The following is a 20,186-nucleotide window of genomic DNA, read 5'->3' as shown; positions in this document are numbered from 1 at the left end:
TATTAGTGATATTATAGAAAGATATTTAGAATTATGAACTAGGCAGTCTGCTTTTATAAGGCAGTGATTGTTTTCCTGATCTTTAAACATCTTTAACTAAGTTGATACAATTTCTTGGCAGGCTGGGAGAACAGGTTTATACTTGAGAAATGCTCATTCTGTTGTTTTAATTTATACCTTATTTCAAGAAAAACTCTGGGTTCGTGGTGGTGAAATATATTGATCCATTTATGGCTTTTTTTTTGGTATAGGTTATATTATGGAATCATGTGTAAAAACAATTTGTTGTTTTTACTGTTCATAGTCTTAAAAACCGTAATATAATCTTTTAAATCTGTATTTACTAAGAAGAAAAAGGTACTTGAGGAACTTTTCATTTTTAACGGAAATGAAGGAAAACATAGATGATCTAAACTAAACATGCTAGATATTATTTAATTTTATTAAGTACAGCATTTATTTAGCATACTCTTCTTTCATTTTCATCTGACAGGGCATTTTAAAATTTACTGTAGTTAGATCACTTTACTGGAACTTAAAACTTGTCTGGGAGTGACCACGTCTAATTCTCTTTGCTGATATTACTCAGACTAGATGAGAAGAAAACAGAATAGTTAATGTTAGTAGAGTAAACAAAATGTTGGATTTAAATGTGAAATGCTTTTTAGTGCTAGAAAATTAAAGTCCTAAATATAGGTATGCTTAATAAAATATATTGCGTACGGTAAATCTAATAAATATTATTCTGTTATAAACAGGGCTGAATCAAATAGTGTCCATGAATTAAATTTTTGCTTTGTTGGGATGTATTGCTCATTGGAGGCTCTACTGAAGACTCTACTATTGCAGAATCTTGCCATTCAACTTCACCAGGATACCGTTAGCACCTGAAGTTTTATTTGCAGAAGTCACCATTGTTTATTTAGCTTTAAAGTTTGAACCAGAAGCTCTCATGAGGAAGATTAGTGTCTCCTGCCAAATAATGCCCTTAGCATTGTAAAGCAGTGTGATTGAAATCCACAGCTTAACTTTCAATGAAACTTGTGTTTATTTGAGCAAAGTTAACTGGTCAGCAAAGAACAGAAAATACATTTGTCATAAAATGAAAGAATTATTGGTGTAAGTAACATAAATTAGAAAAATTTCCTTCCAAATCAAAATATTTTGAGATTGCCTCCTTTTAAGTACATGTTTTTTAAATAAACAAGGGCAATTTTTCAAATATCAATTTTAGATACAAGTATTAGAAATGCAAATAGTTACTTTCTCTCTACTCCATTTAATTATTCACTCTGCAGAGATTTTATGCTGATCTCTTGGGTCCCTTTGTCTAGGGCTGTGTCTCCTGTGCTTTCCTCTCTTCAAATTATATGGCCTTAACTAATGACATCACCCTACACATTTCACTCTGTATGGTTATTTTCATGGGGAAACAGTTAAAAGTGGGGGTAATAAATATATCTTCACAATTTGTATCATGCTGTGTTTATTTTATCAGGAATGCAGTTTTGATAGAGGAAGTCAGTAGAGGGCAGCTATATTATAATTTTATGGTTCTGGTCAGGCACTTGACCCACCCTTTGGAGAAAGCAATTTTGTTGTTGTTGTTGTTTATGGTAGCTTTATTCATACTTGTCAAAACCTGGATGCAACCAAGATGTCCTTCAGTAGGTGAATAGGGCACATCCAGACAATGCAGTATTATTTGGTGATTTTAAAAAATGAGTTAAATTCCAGCCGGGCTTGGTGGCTCACGCCTGTAATCCCAGCATTTTGGGAGGCTGAGTCAGGCAGATAACCAGGTCAGGATATTGAGACCGTCCTGGCCAACATGGTGAAACCCAATCTCTACTAAAAATACAAAAAATAGCTGGGTGTGCTGGCATGTGCCTGTAATCCCAGCTACACAGGAGACTGAGGCAGTAGAATTGCTTGAACCTAGGAGATGGAGGTGCAGTGAGCTGAGATGGCACCACTGCACTCCAGCCTGGTGCCTGGCTACAGGGCAAGACTCCATCTCAAAAAGTTCTTGGATTTCTTTTTTTAAATTGTACTTTAAGTTCTGGGGTACATGTATGGATCTTGCAGGATTGTTGCGTAGGTACACTTGTGCCATGGTGGTTTGCTGTCTCCATTCCTCATCACCTACATCAGGCATTTCTCCCAATGTTATTCCTCCCCAACCTCCCCATCCCTCACTGTTGCTCCCCTGAACCCCCACCCCCAGTAGACCCCAGTGTGTGACGTTGCCCTCCCTGTGCCCATGTGTTCTCATTGTTCAACACCCACCTATGAGTGAGAACATGCAGTGTTTGGTTTTCTGTTCTTGTGTCAGTTTACTGAGAATGATGGTTTCCAGATTCATCCATGTTCCTACAAAGGACATAAACTCATCCTTTTTTTATGACTGCATAGTATTCCATGGTGTATATGTGCCACATTTTCTTTGTCCAGTCTATCATTGATGGGCATTTGGGTCGGTTCCAGATCTTTGCTATTGTAAACAGTGCCGCAATGAACACATGTGTGCATGTGTCTTTATAATAGAACGATTATAATCCTTTGGGTATATACCCAATAATGGGATTGCTGGGTCAAATGGAATTTCTATTTCTAGATCCTTGAGGAATTGCTGCAGTGTCTTCCACAATGGTTGAACTAATTTACACTCCCACCAACAGTGTAAAAGTGTTCCTATTTCTCCACATCCTCTCCAGCATCTGTTGTCTCCAGATTTGTTAATGGTTGCCATTCTAACTGGCGTGAAATGGTGTCTCAATGTAGTTTTGATTTTCATTTCTCTAATGACCAGTGATGATGAGCATTTTTTTTATGTTCGTTGGCCTCAGATATGTCTTCTTTTGAGAAGTGTCTGTTCATGTCCTTTGCCCACTTTTGAATGGATTTGTTTGCTTTTTTCTCGTAACTCTGCTTTAGTTCTTTAGATTCTGGGTATTAGCCCTTTTTCAGATGGATAGATTAAAAATATTTTTCCTCATTCTGTTGGTTGCCAGTTCACTCTGATGATAGTTTCTTTTGCTGTGTAGAAACTCTTAAGTTTAATTAGATCCCATTTGTCTATTTTGGCTTTTGTTGCTTTTAGTGTTTTAGTCATGAAGTCCTCGCCTGTGCCTATGTCCTCAATGGTTTTGCCTAGGTTTTCTTCTGGGATTTTTATGGTGTTAGGTCTTTTGTTTAAATCTTTAATCCATCTGGAGTTAATTTTAGTGTAAAGTGTCAGGAAGGGGTCCAGTTTCAGCTTTCTGCACATGGCTAGCCAGTTTTCCCAACACCATTTATTAAACAGGGAATCCTTTCCCTGTTGCTTGTTTTTGTCAGGTTTGTCAAAGATCAAATGGTTGTGGATGTGTGGCATTACTTCTGAAGCCTCTGTTCTGTTCCATTGATCTATATCTCTGTTTTGGTACCAGTATCATGCTGTTTTGATTATTGTAGCCTTGTAGTATAGTTTGAAGTCAGGTAGTATGATGTCTCTAGCTTGGTTCCTTTTGCTTAGGATTGTCTTGGCTCTACAGGCTCTTCTTTGGTTCCATATGAAGTTTAAAGTGTTTTCTTCCAGTTCTGTGAAGGTCAATGGTAGCTTGATGGGCATAGCATTGGATCTATAAATTACTTTGGGCAGTATGGCCATTTTCACCATATTGATTCTTCCTAACCAGGAGGATGGAATGTTTTTCCATCTGTGTCCTCTTTTATTTCCTTCAGCAGTGGTTTGTAGTTCTCCTTGAAGAGGTCCTTCACATCCTTTGTTAGTTGTATTCCTAGGTATTTTATTGTCTTCGTAGCAATTGTGAATGGGAGTTCACTCATGATTTGGCTCTCCGTTAGTCTCTTATTGGTGTATAGGAATGCTTGTGATTTCAGCATGTTCATTTTGTATCCTGAGACTTTGCTTAAGTTGCTTATCAGCTTAAGGAGATTTTGGGCTGAGATGATGGGGTCTTTTAAATATACAATCATGTCATCTGCAGATAGAGACAATGTGACTTCCTCCTTTCCTAATTGAATACCCTTTATTTCTTTTTCTTGCCTGATTGCTCTGGCTATAACTTCCAATACTATATTGAATAGGAATGGTGAAAGAGGGCATCCTTGACTAGTGCCAGTTTTCAAAGGGAATGCTTCCAGTTTTTGCCCTTTCAATATGATATTGGCTGTGGGTTTGTCATAAATAGCTTTTATTATTTTGAGATACGGTCCATCAATACCTAGTTTGTTGAGAGTTTTTAGCATAAAGGGCTGTTGAATTTTGTTGTAGGCCTTCTCTGCATCTGTTGAGAAGATCATGTGGTTTTCATCTTTGGTCCTGTTTATGTGATGAATTATATTTATAGATTTGTGTATGTTGAACCAGCCTTGCATCCCCAGGATAAAGCCTACTTGATCCTGATGGATAAGCTTTTTGATGTGCTGTTGGATTCCATTTGCCAGTATTTTGCTGAAGATTTTTGCATTGATATTCATCATGGATGTTGGCCTGAAGTTTTCTTTTTAAGTTGTGTCTCTGCCAGGTTTTGGTATCAGGATGATGTTGATCTCATAAAATGAGTTAGCGAGGATTCCCTCTTTTTGTATTGTTTGGAATACTTTTAGAAGGAATGGTACCAGCTCTTCTTTGTATGTCTGGTAGAATTTGGCTGTAAACCCGTCTGGACCTGGACTTTTTTTGGTTGGTAAGCTATTAATTGCTGCCTCAACTTCAGCCCTTGTTATTGGTCTATTCAGGGATTAAACTTCTTCCTGGTTTAGTCCTGGGAGGGCGTACATGTCCAGGAATTTATCCGTTTCTTCCACGTTTACTGGTTTATGTGCATACAGTTGTTTGTGGTAATCTCTGATGGTAGTTTGTATTTCTGTGGGATCAGTGGTGATATCCCCTTTATCGTTTTTTATTGCATCTATTTGATTTGTCTCTTTTCTTTTTTATTAGTCTGGCTAGTGGTCTGTCTGTTTTGTTGATCTTTTCACAAAACCGGCTCCTGGATTTACAGATTTTTTTTAAGGGTTTTTTTTGTGTGTCTCTGTCTCCTTCATTTCTGCTCTGATATTAGTTATTTCTTGTCTTCTGCTAGCTTTTGAATTTTTTTGATCTTGCTCCTCTAGCTCTTTCAATTTTGACAATAGGGTGTCGATTTTGGATCTTTCCTTGCTTCTCATATGGGCATTTATGTCTATAAATTTCCTTCTAGACACTGCTTTAAATGTGTCCCAGAGATTCTGGTACATTATGTCTTTGTTCTCATTGGGTTCAAAGAACATCTTTATTTCTACCTTTATTTCATTATTTATCCAGTTGTTATTCAGGAGCAAGTTGTTCAGTTTCCATGTAGTTGTGTGGTTTTGGGTTTCTTAATCCTGAGTTCTAATTTGGTTGCACTGTTGTCTGAGAGACTGTTATGATTTCCATTCTTTTGCTTTTGCTGAGGAGTGATTTACTTCCAATTATGTCATCAATTTTAGAGTAAGTCTAATGTGGTGGTAAGAAAAATGTATAGTCTATGGATTTGGAGTGGAGAGTTATGTAGATATCTATTAGGTCCACTTGGTCCAGATCTGCATTCAAGTCCTGTATATTCTTGTTGATTTTCTGTCTCATTGTTCTGTCTAACATTGACAGTGGTGTGTTAACGTCTCCCACTATTGTTTGAGAGTCTAGTCTCTTTGTAGGTCATTAAGAAGTTGCTTTATGTTTCTGGGTGCTCCTGTATTGGGTGCATATATATTTAGGATAATTAGCTCTTCTTGTTGCATTGATCCTTTTACTATTATGTAATGCCCTTCTTTGTCTCTTTTGATTTTTGCTGGTTTAAAGTCTGTTTTATCAGAGACTAGGATTGCATCCCCTACTTTTTTTTATTTTTTTATTTTTGCTCTCCATTTTCTTGGTAAATCTTCTTCCATTCCTTTATTTTGAGTCTCTGTGTGTCTTTGCACATGAAATGTGTCTCCTGAATACAGCACACCAATGGGGGTGACTTTTTACCCAGTTTGCCAGTCCGTGTCTTTTGATTGAGGCATTTAGGCCATTTACATTTAGTGTTAATAGTGTTATTTTAATAAGTGAATTTGCTCTTGTCATTTTGTTACTGGCTGGTTTTGCTCATTAGTTGACACAGTTTCTTCATTGCATCGTTGGTCTTCACCATTTGGTACGTTTTTGCAGTGGCTGGTACTGGTTGTTCCCTTCCATGTTTAGTGTTTCCTTCAGAATCTCTTGTAAGGCAGGTCTGGTGGTGATGAAATCTCTCAGCAATTGCGTGTCCTTAAAGGATTTCATTTCTCCTTCACTTATGAAGCTTTTTTTTTTTTTTTTGGCAGGATATGAAATTCTGGGTTGAAAGTTCTTTCTTTAAGGATGTTGTGTATTGGTCCCCACTCTCTTCTGGCTTGTAGGGTTTCTGCTGAGAGATCCGCTGTGAGTCTGATGGGCTTCCCTCTGTGGGTGACCTGACCTTTCTCTCTGTCTGCCCTTACCGTTTTTTCCTTTATTTCAACCCTGGTGAATCTGATGATTATGTGTCTTGGGATTGCTCTTCTTGAGGAATATCTTTGTGGAGTTTCTGTATTTCCTAGATTTGAATTTTGGCCTGCCTTGGTAGGTTGGGAAAGTTCTCCTAGATAATATCCTGAAGAGTGTTTTCCAGCTTGGATTCATTCTCCCTGTCCCATTCAGGTATACTGATCAAGTGTAAATTATGTTTTTTCTCACAATCCCATATTTCTTGGAGGCTTTGTTCATTTCTTTTCACTCTTTTTTCTCTAATCTTGCCTTCTCGTTTTTTTCATTGAGTTGATCTTCAGTCTGTGATACCCTCTCTTCTGTTTGATTTGGCTACAGAAACTTATGTACTCTTCGCGAAGTTCTCATGCTGTATTTTTCAGCTCTATTGAGTCATTTATGTTCTTATCTAAGCTGTTTATTCTAGGTCACATTTTGTGTAATCTTTTTTCAAGGTTTTTGGTTTCTTTGCACTGGATTGGAACATACTCCTTTAGCTCAGAGAAGTTTCTTATTACCCACCTTCTGAAGCCTGCTTCTGTCAATTCGTCAAACTCATTCTCCATCCTGTTTTGTTCCCTTGCTGGTGAGGAGTTATGATCCCTTGGAGGAGGAGAGGCATTGTGGTCTTTGATGAATTCATCCTTTTTGCATTGGTTTCTTCCCCTCTTCATGGATTATCTTTGAAGTTGGTGATTTTCGTTGGGGTCTCTGAGTGGACCTCTTTTCTGTTGATGTTGAACCTATTTCTTTTTTAAAATTTTCCTTCTAAAGGTCAGGTCCCTCTGCTGTAGCACTGCTGGAGGTCCACTCTAGACCTTGCTTGCCTGGGAATCACTCATGGGGGTTGCAGAACAGCAGGTATTGCTGCCTGATCTTTCCTCTGGTAGCTTCATCCTGGAAGGGTACCCATCAGGTGACAACCACAGCTCTCCTGTATGAGGTATCTTTTTGGTTATACAGGGTTCAGGGAGCCACTTGAGGAGGCAGCCTGTCCCTTGTCTGCCTGCAGAGGCGCTGCTGGGCTGTCTTGGACTCAGTCCAGCTGCTGTGTAAACTTCCTCTGGCTTTTGTTTACACAGGTAAGTTTAGAGCTGCCTGAGCAATGGCGGACACCCTTCCCCTCACTGAGCTCAATTTTCCCCAGTTGAGCTTGAACTGATGTGCTGGCTGTGAGACTCTCAAGTGAGAGGGCTTCAGTTTGCTGGTCTTTGTGGGAGTGGGACCTGCCCAGATGTATCACTTGTCTCCCTACTTTCAGCTCCCCCTCTTTCTGAGGAGAGTGTAGCTCCGTCCCTCAGGCACCCTTGGTGCTAGTCAAAACGTTCATCCAGATCTGTGCCAACAACCTGCGGCATCTGCCAGAGCTGCTGCTCAGATCTGTGTTGGTAACTCATGAACCTTTTAGCTCGGTGGGGATCTCCTGGTCTGTGGGTTGCAGAGGGCATGAGAGAAGTGCAGTATCTGAACCGGAGTACCGGTGGCAGAGGAGGGGAAGTCAGAGAAAGCCCTTTTAAGGTTGGGGAATTGACCAGTCTCCAGCCAATTCGTCTGTAATTTGCATATTCAGATGTCATAGAGACCAATTATTATTTTATTGCCTTATGAATTATTTGTTTTATAGCATTTAAAGAGTCCACCCTGCAACTGGAGCTGCACCTTTAAGGAATTTCCATACTGTTTTCCATTGTACTAGTTTGCATTCCCACCAGCAGTGCAGAAATGTTCCCTGTTCACCACATCCACAACAACATTTACTATATTTTGATTTTTTTATTACAGCCATTCTTGCAGGAGTAAGGTGGTATCGCATGGTGATTTTGATTTGCATTTCCCTGATCGTTAGTGAATGTTGAGCATTTTTCATGTTTGTTGGATATTTGTATATCTTTTGAGAATTGTCTATTCATGTCCTTAGCCCACTTTTTGATGGGATTGTTTGTTTTTTTCTTGTTAATTTATTTGAGTTCCTTATTAGTCTTTTGTTGGGTGTATAAATTGCTAAGATTTTTTTCTGACTCTTTGGGTTGTCTGTTTGCTGATTTTTTTTTTTTTTTTCTGTGCAGAAGATTTTTAGTTTGTCTCATCTATTTATCTTTTTTTTTTCTTTTTTTGCATTTGCTTTTTTTTTCTTTTTTCTTTTCTTTTTTTTTGACACAAGGCCTTGCTCTATCACTCAGGCTGGAGTGCAGGGGTGCCATCTCAGCTCACTGCAACCTCTGCCTCCCGGGTTCAAGCAATTCTCATGCCTCAGCCTCCCGAGTAGCTAGGTCTACAGATACATACCACCATACCTGCCTAATTTTTGTATTTTTAGTAGAGACAGGGTTTCACTATATTGGCCAGGCTGGTCTCAATCTCCTGATCTCACATGATCCATCCATCTCAGCCTCCCAAAGTGCTGGGTTTACAGGCATGAGCCACCGCAGTCAGCCTGCATTTGCTTTTAGGTTCTTGGTCATGAAGTCTTTGCCTAAACCAATGTCTAGAAAGGTTTTCCAATGTTATTGTCTAGAATTTTTATGGTTTCAGTCTTAGATTTAAGTCTTTGGTTCATCTTGAGTTGATTTTTGTGTAAGGTAAAGGATGAGGATCCAGTTTCATTCTTCTACATGGGGCTTGCCAGTTATCCCAGCACCATTTGTTGAATAGTGTGTCCTTTCCCCACTTTATGTTTTTGTTGCTTTATCAAAGATCAGTTGGCTGTAAGTATTTGGATTTATTTCTGGGTTCTCTTTTCTGTTACATTGATCTCTGCCTGTTTTAATACCAGTGCCATGCTGTTTTGGTGACTATGACCATATATATAGTTTGAAGTCAGGTAATGTGATTCCTTGAGATTTGTTCTTTTTGCTTAGTCTTATTTTGGCTATGTGGGCTCTTTTTTGGTTCCATATAACTTTTAGGATTTTTTTTTTTCTAGTTCTGTGAAGAATGATGGTGGTATTTTAATGGGAATTGCATTGAATTTGTAGATTGCTTTTGGCAATATGGGGATTTTCACAATATTGATTCTACCCATCCCTGAGCATGGGATGTGTTTTCATTTGTTTTTGTCATCTATGATGTCTTCCAGCAGTGTTTTGTAGGTTTCCTTGTAGAGGTCTTTCACCTCCTTGGTTAGGTATCCCAAATATTTTATTTTACTTTTTGCAGCTACTGTAAAGGAGGTTGAGTTCTTGATTTGATTCTCAGCTTAGTCATTGTTGGTGTATAGCAGAACTGCTGATTTATATACATTAATTTTGTATCTTGAAACTTTGCTGAATTCATTTATTATAGGTATAGTCCTTTGCTTTTAATTCTGGTGGTGTTTCTTACTATGCATAAAATGATTTGAACCAATAGGGTGAAACTGTCTTAGCGTTTCTATATACAGTTAGTTTCACAATGTGTACTTTTTTTGAATTTTTTGATGGCAGTAATAATACCTTTTATATCATTGTAGTACAGTCCTTGAACATAGTAATAGTAAGCATTCTAAATTTTTCTTGAAAGAATAACAAGAAATATAGGAAATTGGGGGGGGGAAACAAGGAATAAAGGAATGGCAATGAATATCTAAGAGTAGCCTATGCTTTTTGTATAAAAGTATTTTAAATTACATTCAAAGTTCAGTGGATTTTCTAATTATAGCATAACTGGATATGGACTTTGGAGGAAATCACACAGGAAATACTTTCAGATGGTCAAGTGGCAGCTAAATGATAAGGTTGTTCCTGGCTAGTCACTAGCCTCTTGGGGCTGAAATAGAGTTTTGCTTCATATGCTCATACTTATGGCTTCATAAATTGTGACATACTTGAAATTAATATTAACAGGAATAGCAAAATAAGAGTAAAGACAGTGTTACAGAAATAATTTATCACTTGAACACAATAATAGTTTTTTTATGTATACTGTACTTTTATATGTGTATGTACTTTACACAGTTGTAATCACGGTGTATTTTTTTCTTTAGAATTTTTTCAGCTAACATAATTTTCCATGAAATTATTAGATTTTAATTCTACACACATGTTACGGGATTTTGAGACCTGGCGTCTTAGTGTTGTATGGAAATTGTGCCAACATAGTTTACAGGTCAAGGGCAATAAAACTGACTTTCTTAGGGCAGTGTATTAAATATCATTTGATTGCTGTTTTCAGCAGTGTACTCTTGGGAATCTGGTTTTATTTTGTAGCCAAGTAGGAAGAAGTCTGTTGTACTGGTAGAAGTTTTAGGGGGAAATTCTTTTTAGTATGTTTTTATTTTCCGAATCTATCATGATAGAAAATGAGAAAAAGCTAAATTTCAGTTTGGAAGACCTTTTTGTTGATTTATTCAAGGCCCTTTTATAGAGAGTGAAAAATATGTTACTAAGTGATATGTTTATGAAGTGGCTGTCAGTAGAACTTGAAGTTCTTTTCTAGTTTAAAAATAATCTAAGTTGGTTGTTTGAAAATGGGACTGTATGTTTGAATGATGTCTTTGAACCTTTTCCAACTGCTTCCTGTGTTACCTTGGGTAAAACATCTAATCATAACTGTGAAAAGTAGGAATAAAAATATTTGATGCTGATTGTGATTATGGTAATAGATAGTTTATGATCTACGTGGCTTCTGTGAATATGAAGGGAGACATATAAAAACTATGTTGGACTCTTTAGAATAACTATCAAATATTTCAGTATTGGGTAAATTGTCAAAAGACTCCATTTTTACGAGCAAACATAAATTGAGAAGGCAGGGGCATACGAGCTGAATGTGTAGTAAGCACTTGTTGATCACACATGGTTTCCAAGCATACCTAATTTACTTAGGCCCAGGTGTCCTCAGGCAGTCAGTCTTGCGGAACAGGGAGACCCAGATCAGTCCTGGGTGTACTGACTCACCTGGTCTCTTTCCTACAGTGTCTAGCCCTATGATGAGTTGGCTCTTTTTAGATTGAGACAAATCCACCTCAGCCATTTTTAATCAGCAGACTCCAGCGTACCCTCAAAGGCCAAAAGCAAAAAATTCCTGTTAATTCACACACCCCAAATCAATTCTGAATCAAAAAATAGACTATATTCATATGTGTATGTGTCTGTATGTGGGTGGGAAGGGTGGAAGTATCATAGGATCTTTCATTTGTTTGTCTAGTTCGGAAAGGATAGGCTATTTCTATTTAAGATGGAATTGGAGTGGTACAGAAAGAGTGGTAACAGAAACATTACACAGCACAAAGTATTGTTAATCTAGTCAAGCAAATTTAGACTCCATACAGACAGAACCAACCAAGACTAAACCCCTTGGAACTTGTCCAGTTTGAGAATATCTTGTTATATTCATTAAAAAGATAACTCAACAACTATGGGGTGGCTGTAAAATTACTGTTTTTATTTTTTGGTGAGTGGGTGTTAAATGAAATGTTTTCCAGGAGATAGTGGGGAAAATACAGCTCCACACTTTTAGCTAGTTAGGCACGCCTGAATCGATGAGAATCATGGTTTTGTTAATTTCATCAACATGTTCATTTCTTTCAGCTCCATGTTCATGCATGTCTTTTAACCCGGAAACAAGAAGACTGTCCATAGGTCTAGACAATGGTACAATCTCAGTAAGTACACATAAATAAGATTTCCAGTTGAAATACTTCCCTTCTTGTGGAGTATGTATATGTATTTATTAGTTTTTTCAAATTAACAGAATAATTTTCTTGCTAAGTAGAGTGAAAATTGCAGCGTAGCAAATTATGTTGAGGTAAGAGATTCTAATACAGGGAGAGCTATTATCAGTATCCACTTAAGTGCTGACAAAGTTCAGTTTGACCTACCCTGTACACAGTGGCTAGGGTGGGGGCATTCAGAGGCTAGTGAGTAAACTTCATGAATCTGCATTAGCGAGAGCAAGCTGTGATACTAGTGGCTTTAATCAGATGGTTAATCATGGTGCCTTAAGCTTTGCCACGTAAGCAACTGAACAGGAGGAAAATGCTTTCCCTTATGTCTGCATGTCTGATCTCGTCTTTGATACTCTGTGTTCTTTCTTTCTTCCTTCTGCTTCTTGTTTTTTTTTCAGCTCCATCTAGCATCTGAATAGAATTCTGTAAATTTATATGAATTTGTGAAAACAGCATGGAGTCTAGATTTAGTCTATAGAGGAGATCCACCTAAATATTAGACTTTTTGATTACAGATGTTGGAGGAACTAAAGCGATTTAAGATTGGAATTTTGGGTTTTATTTACCTACTTAATCTTTCTACATATTATGTTTCAACTAGTATATTAATACTAACATGACTGATCTGGTAAATTCTCCATTTAGTAAATTATCCAGCATTGCTTTTAATCCTGGGCGAGAAAAGTCCTGCTTCAGAACCCATGAATTAGAAGGTCCTGTTTTGTTCACACTTCCCCATAGGGTGAAGGATCTGAGGGGCCAAGGGGATGTAGTCAGCCCAAGGCCTACCTCTCTCCCACTTCATCCTCCCCCTACCAAGACTCTGGAATTTCCTGCCCCCAAGCTGCTTAGAATCTGCTTCCAAAGTCTTCACTGGTCTTTTTCCTGGATGAGTCCTTAGGTAAAACCAGTGAGTATGCTTTTAGGCCTGAGAGGTGGCAAAGAGGTAGCAGTTTGTGGTAGGCAGGATGTACACACTTGAGTGCAAGGCCCCTCAAGGTCTTGACAAAACTGGGGAACAAAAAGAGAAGGGAGTAGGCTAGCCCTGGTGTCACCACAATATGGCATGGAACTTCAAGGAGTCTAAGAATTCTAAATTTGAACCTGTACCTCCAGCTGGTGAAAGGTGTATTTGTCAAGATTGGAAGATGAGACCCTATTTTATTTACTAGTTCAACTGGACTTGTAACTTTTAAATATGTAAACATGGAACGTGGGCCTCTATTTGTAATCTTGCCCCAGCCCCTGCAAATGTTACTGGGTCTAAAGTTTACTATTTGATCTTTAGTCACAACATTTGCTTGATGGCCTTTTTGGGACTATTAATAATGTTGTTAAATATAAATCAGCCTATTGACAGGTATTTATGAAATTTCTGTAATATTCAATACATTTGGTAGATCTGTTTCTTAGTAAACTCTGTTTCTTAGGGGGATAGAAGTTTATGATACAAAAAGTTGTCTAAGGAGAGCCATTTTAAAAAGGAGGAGTATGTATGAGATAAATTTATTTTTAAAAGATAAAGGGAGATCGTTGGATTATTCAGTGGACTTCTGAAGTGTGTTCATTGCGAAGAAAATCTGAAAAGATGAGCTGAGATCCCTCCATTACCGAACAGTTATAGAATCGTGTTCATTACGCTCACTGTCCGTGAAAAGACTTAGGTTTATATATAACATAGGAGTGGTTTGTTGCAGTTTTGAAATCGGTGTAGGTGGTTAATGAATACTGATAAATTTGGCTTTGAAGGCAAGAAAGACGAGCAAAGTAAGTTATGGAGAATTCTAGCTATTTATTGTATGTAAGAGGAGAAACCACCTTAGCCATTATTTAACCTTTAGTAAATGAAACTGCCAGAGAAGCAGAATGTGAATCAGGGCCTATCTTTTCAAGTGTGTCAGTATACGGTTGAGATATCAAACCTTAACTTACTCCAGTCTTCTGAAAAAGACTGAGGGACCCTAGCTTAGATGAAATAATTTCCTTAAAAGTACGACCTTTGTATCGTTGAGGAAGATGGGTTACACACCCTACCTCTTCTCATCTACAGAATTAGAACAAGTTCTAAGTTAGCAAAAGGTACACTGACAGAACAGCATGTTTAAGGTTCAGGATTCTCATTGATCGCTACAATAGCAGGCTCTTTACTGAAAATACTTAGTCTCAGCTGTTTAATAATTTACTTTTTAGACATGAGAAATCCTAGTCATAGACTATATATTCTGTTTCCCGAATATAGCCAATAAATTTTAAGAAGAAATAGTGGTTAACTTATTTTAAAACTAAGAAAGTGCGAAATCAGAAAATAACCTCATTATTTCACTTGATTTTACTGAATGAAAAGAACACGTTTTGTAAGATAGAAGAGACAAACTTATGCAGCTAAGTAGTGAATTAGAGATGAAGTACAGATAAGACATAGAGACCATTCTTTCAAAAATGTGTCCACAAAAGAGCAGGAGGAGGGAGAGCGTGAGCAGTGGAGCAGGGTCTGGTAGGAGACAAGCAGCAAGAGGGTCCTGAACAATGTGGGAAAGTTAGCTGTGGGAAAGAATGGGGCCAGTTGAGAGAGAAGGAAAGGAGAGAGGAATGTCATTCAGTTTTGAGATACAGGAGAGGAATGCCTTTTACTTTTTCTTGTGAGCTAGCAGGTGAGATCACCTACTAAGAGAAGCTAAAGATATGGGGTGAAAGTAAATTTTCCTGTCTCTGCCTTCTGCTCTTTCTGATGATACAGCCCAGAATTCCTCTCTGCCATCTTGGTCTACAAAGTTGTAATTATTTTTCCCACCTCATTAAAATGTTATCTTTTTGTTTGTATTTTTATTTTTGACTATGGTTCCTGAGCCCTACCAATGGAAATTGTCACACATGGTACTCAGTAGGTTAGCTATGTTGTATTGTGTATTTAAATTCTGCTTGTGAAGTGTTTTTAAGTCTGTCTCTTCCATTAAACTGTTGGGTGTTGAAGAGTTGACTAGTCTTTTATTCATCTCTCCTCCTGGTAGATCTTATTATTGTGACTCCTTGTACAAATTGGTAACTCAATGAATAATTTGTTAAATAGTTTATTGATTAAAGTACAAGCACTATTATTATTTAATATAGCTGATTGTAATAAGCACTTGCTTAAATTCTGAGATAGTTTATTTGTACAATTCTTTTACCATTCAAAATGTTTTTCAAAACAGAATGACCTTCTGTAGGGGAAAAATTTATGCCAATGGTTTAATTTATCTTGAGCTTTTCCAGAAATGTCTTCTGTTTTAATAGAGAAGTCAGTCAGATTGTGCTAACTGCTATTCATGCTGAAGTAAAACTTTAAACTTTCAATTTTTATGTCTCATGTATTTTAGCCAACTAACAAATATTTGAATATCAGCTTTGTACAAAAGGTTATGCTCAATTCTAACATAGTGTGGCTTCTGTTCTCTAAGTATTTATTTTTCAGTTAGGGAGTTAAAATGAAAAATGAAATTATGGAATAAATAACACAAAGTAAACAAATAATCGCAGAAGTACCATTACACCAATGAGTATGGTGTTGGCAAAGTGGTGATGTCAGAAGACAGTGAGAGATAATGGTCTAGGATGGCTCCCTGGAGACTGGATGTGAACTGGGTTTAGAAGACTGGCTAGGATTGGATTAGCTGAAGATAGGAAAGTAAGGTATTTCGGACACAGTTAATGGAATAGGGGGAAAAAACCCCAGAACCATGGAGGTGCCAAAGGACCAAAGATGTTTGGAGAGAAATAAACCAATTTGGTAAGAGGATTAATAGGATATCCTGAAAGCCTTGATTCAGGATGAGTGGTAAGGATTATGTATGGTAAAGGAACTGTATCTGTAACATGGAAGATTCTCCCAATCCCGCTCTAAGACTTCATACCGTATTTAAAGGGGATAATTGACTGACGAGGAAATATCAACACAGGAGTAAAGAATTTTCCATTAAACTAATTTTCACCAAACCTACTGAATAATTGCTATAGGATAGTATAGGGTGGATGTATATATCTTTACAAATATTTATTTTCTTCTTCATTAAAACTTATAGGGAGCCAGAAGTTTTATTAATATCTTGCCAAGATAAATGCATGGTCATTGAAGATTTTTTGAAAAAGGACTTAAAATGGTAAAAAAAAAAATCTCTGTTCTCTGAAGATTTATCTCATGTATGTGTTATGGGAAATTTGATTGGGATGAGAGGATTGATAAATGGTCAGCATTCAGAATGGTGATTATTGTATAAAAGTAAATGATATTGACTGTGTATGGATTTGTTGTCGTTTTGGTAGTTCTTGTGATTGTGATTATTATACTCTTACAGTATATAGTTCACATGAGTTACCTAGTATGTTAGTTTCCTAGGGCTGCCGTAACAGTACCATAGATTGGGTGGCTTCAAATAGTAGTTTTTCTCTCATGGTTCTGGAGCCTGCAGTCTGAAATCAGGGTGTCAGGGGGGCCATGCTCCTTCTGAAAGCTGTAGAGCATTCTTCTTTGCTTTTTCCTAGCTTCTGGTGGTTGCTAGCAATCCTTGGCATTCCTTGGCTTGTGTGTGTCACTCCAGTCCTTGCCTGCATCTCCACATTGCCTTCCTTTCTGTGTCTCTGTGACTTCACATGGACTCCTTTAAAACAAACCAAACAAAACATGGAGTCTCTTTCTGTTGCCCACACCAAAGAGCAGTGGTGCAATCATGGCTCACTGCAGCCTTGAACTCCTGGACTCAAGTGATCTTCCCACCTCAGCCTCCGGAGGAGATGGGGCTATAAGTGTGCACCAGCATGCTTGGCTCATTTCATGGATGTTTGTTTGTTTTAGAAACAGGGTTTTGCTTTGTTGCTCAGGCTCGAGTGCAGCGGCGCGATCATACCTTACTATAGCCTCAAAGTCCTATGCTCAAGTGATCTTCCCGCCTCTACCTTCCAAGTAGCTGGGACTACAGATGTGCACCACCACACCTGGCTAATGTTTTTGGGTTTTTCTTTTTCGTAGATGGAGTGTCACTATGTTGCCTGGGCTGGTCTTGAATTCCTGGGCTCAAGGGATCCTCCCACCTTAGCCTACCAAGTAGCTGGGATTACAGGTGTGAGCCACTCTGCGTGGCTCCACGTTACCTTCTTATGAAGACCAGTCATTGGATTTAGGTCTCCCCCAATCCAGTATGATCTTGTTCTAGTTACATCTTGCAAATACCCTATTTCCCAAATAAGATCACATTCTGAGATTCTGGGTGGACACAAATTTTGAGAGGATATTATTTAACTCAGTACACCTGGTAATATTGTATCTACTGTGTTTCCCTAACAGTGCTACAACAGTTTTTCTCAATGTGAGACATGATGTCTTCAGGAAGAAGTATCCACGGATATTATAAGAAGATGGTTCAAAATTCTCTTGTGGGAGATAAGAAAATATAATTGAAAGGGACCTTCTTCTACAGCTAATGCCACTCTCTTCTAGATTAAGTGATACCTTGAAAGGTCCCATGGCAGGATAATGGTGGCAGAGCTAGGACTTCCCTGAGCCCTAGACAAATTTCCTTTGTATTATACCAGGCCAATTTCTTCATACAAGTAAGGCAGCACAGCTGCAAGGAATTGCCCTAGGGTATTCACTAGTGAATTAGGAGTGAGCTTGTGTTATTCTATGCATCCAGCCACTTTTTAAAAATGTGTGTAGGGTCGATGGGTGGGGGGTGGATTTTCAGCATTTAATCTAACAAGGTGTTTTGGATGAGTTGTTCATTACCATGGATTATAATGAACCTATGGGGAATTGAACCCAAATGATAAGAAGAACATGTTCTACAGTTGTGACAAGTGGCCTCTGAATAAAGCACTTCAGCTGTACCCAAGCAAATTGACTGTACAGTTAGTTCACTCCAGCTGGAGAGAGAGTCTTGAAAATTTTCACCTTAATCAGCTTCAAAACAGCAGTGAAATAGTTGACTTTCTCTTTTTCAGTCATCATGATGCATTCCAAGTTTTGTACTTACAGGAGAATTGATGTTGCTTCTGGAATTTTCTGTTTTCTAGGATTCCTAGTGTGATACCATTTATGAGTAATATCCCAATCATGAGGGTATAGAAGGTGAATTTGAAGAAAATTTCAGGAAGTTCTGTGTTCAGAAAAATCTGGGCCTGGAATTTATGGGGCCTCCTCCTTTTAAACTGTTTCGTAACCCTACCATTATTTATGAATCTGTTATTATACCATGGTTTCTATCACAGAAGACCAGCATTTCTGAGTCATTTTATCATTCTGAGTCACTGGACTTCCTAATGTGAGGAGTTCACTTTACACAATGTTAAGTAGCCATTTTCTTCCGAGTTTGTGCTAAGTTACAGTGAATTTACACACACACACACACACACACACACACATGTATATATTACATATATAAAATATGAAATACACATATTTTAATACTATAGGTCTTAGGATGCTGACAATCCACTTACTTAGTATTTATTCATTTAATATCCTTTGCTGAAGGTGGTTTTATCACCTTGATATTTGTGTGGATCAAAGACCTCTCAAAAACTAACCTTCTCCCTCAGGTGTATCATTGTACATGTAGCCCTGTCATCTTCTGCTCAGCACCTACATTTTGTCTAAAAATTTGGTCAAGCAGTCATGAATGCAGATGCCAAGAGCATTTTTTGACCTGAGATTAATTTGCGGCATTTCCATTGCAGTTGTGAACTTTCAAAGGCCTTCTTGAACCAACTTTTAGACCAATTCTGTAGCGTGAATACCCATACAATCACCCAGATTGCTCTGTGTTTTGAATTAGTTACTGAAGAGATTCAGTAGAGTGGGTGCTGGATTGAGATCATTTATACACTATCTACAGGAGTTGTCTTGGCCACATCAACACAGCACATCTACACTTCAGAAAGGCAATGGCTGGGAACTGATGAGGGTATTATTATGTTCCAAGCTACTTTCCCTTTGTCCTAAGAACTTTATATCTAAATAATCTCTTTCTCTTGGAATAATCACTGATATAATTATTTTATTGATCACATATATTCAGCATAAACTCCACAAGGCAGGGACTGTGTGCACTTGACTCTGTTACAGTCTGGCACCCAATACAATGTCCATGAGTTTTAAGTGCTCTGTAAATATTTATAGACTGAATTAATGAGTGGGTAAATGAATGAATACAGTTTATTGAGTTGATATTATATAGAGGTTAAGAGCACAGGCCCTGGAATCAGATTGCCTCTACTCCCTCAAGCATCACTCTGGGCAAGTTGCTTTACTCTCTGTGCCTCAGTTTTCTTATCTGTAAAATGGGAATAATGGTTGTATCTATTTTATAGAGTTGTTATCAGGACTATCTGACATAATACATGGAACGCTCTTAGAACAGTCCCTGTATGTATCAAATGCTTCATAAATATTAGCTCCTGTCAGTGTCACTGTCATCATCATCAGTAGCAGCATCCCCCATTTACAGTAACTGGGAAGCCTTGGTTGAAGTCTGTGTCATGAGCATTCAGTGGGCCAGTTCCAAGGGGGAGGAAGTATCTTAGTTATGGCATATTCCTTAGGATAATTTAACATGCTTCTTGCCCCATCTTCAGTCTTTGCTAATGAATCACAGTAATTTACCAGTGATTTGCAAAAACATGGACTGTCAGACACTATTTTTTTCTGCAAAAGAGTTCCTTATTCCAAGTTGTTGCCATTTTAATCTTCATCATCCTCAAGAAAAGGAGTTGGGCTTGGAGAGATGTACAGAGTACTGAAGATGCTTTGAATGGATGATTGAGAAGATGTGGCAAATTTCTCATCACAAGTGACTCCCTCATTTTAGTGGGTTCAGAATGTGGAAGAAGGAAAAGTTGAAAGCCTTTAAGGGTTAAATTGCTTTCTATTCCTTTAGGAATTTGGAGTTTATGGATCAATGTCCAGAGACCTATCTGTGGTCCTACAACTTTTAAAATCAACAGTAGTAATCAGTCTTGTTGGCATCAAAATTATTTTCTTAACCATTTCCA

The 20,186-nt window shown here is 37.9% G+C and overlaps 1 protein-coding gene across 4 annotated transcripts in view; it reads left to right on the top strand.

The window, feature by feature from the left end:
• Positions 1–20,186, top strand: part of WDFY2 (WD repeat and FYVE domain containing 2) — a 191,729-nt gene that overhangs the window by 87,789 nt on the left and 83,754 nt on the right. For all 4 annotated transcript variants that reach the window (XM_003927176.4, XM_074387659.1, XM_074387661.1 and 1 more), the window contains exon 3: positions 12,028–12,101. In XM_003927176.4, the coding sequence (XP_003927225.2) occupies positions 12,028–12,101 (74 nt within the window). The remainder of the gene's footprint in view (positions 1–12,027; positions 12,102–20,186) is intronic.

The sequence above is a fragment of the Saimiri boliviensis genome, chromosome 16 (assembly GCF_048565385.1).
Source record: "Saimiri boliviensis isolate mSaiBol1 chromosome 16, mSaiBol1.pri, whole genome shotgun sequence".
In the NCBI taxonomy this organism is placed as follows: domain Eukaryota; kingdom Metazoa; phylum Chordata; class Mammalia; order Primates; family Cebidae; genus Saimiri; species Saimiri boliviensis.
This window is presented reverse-complemented; position numbering and strand designations above follow the sequence as displayed.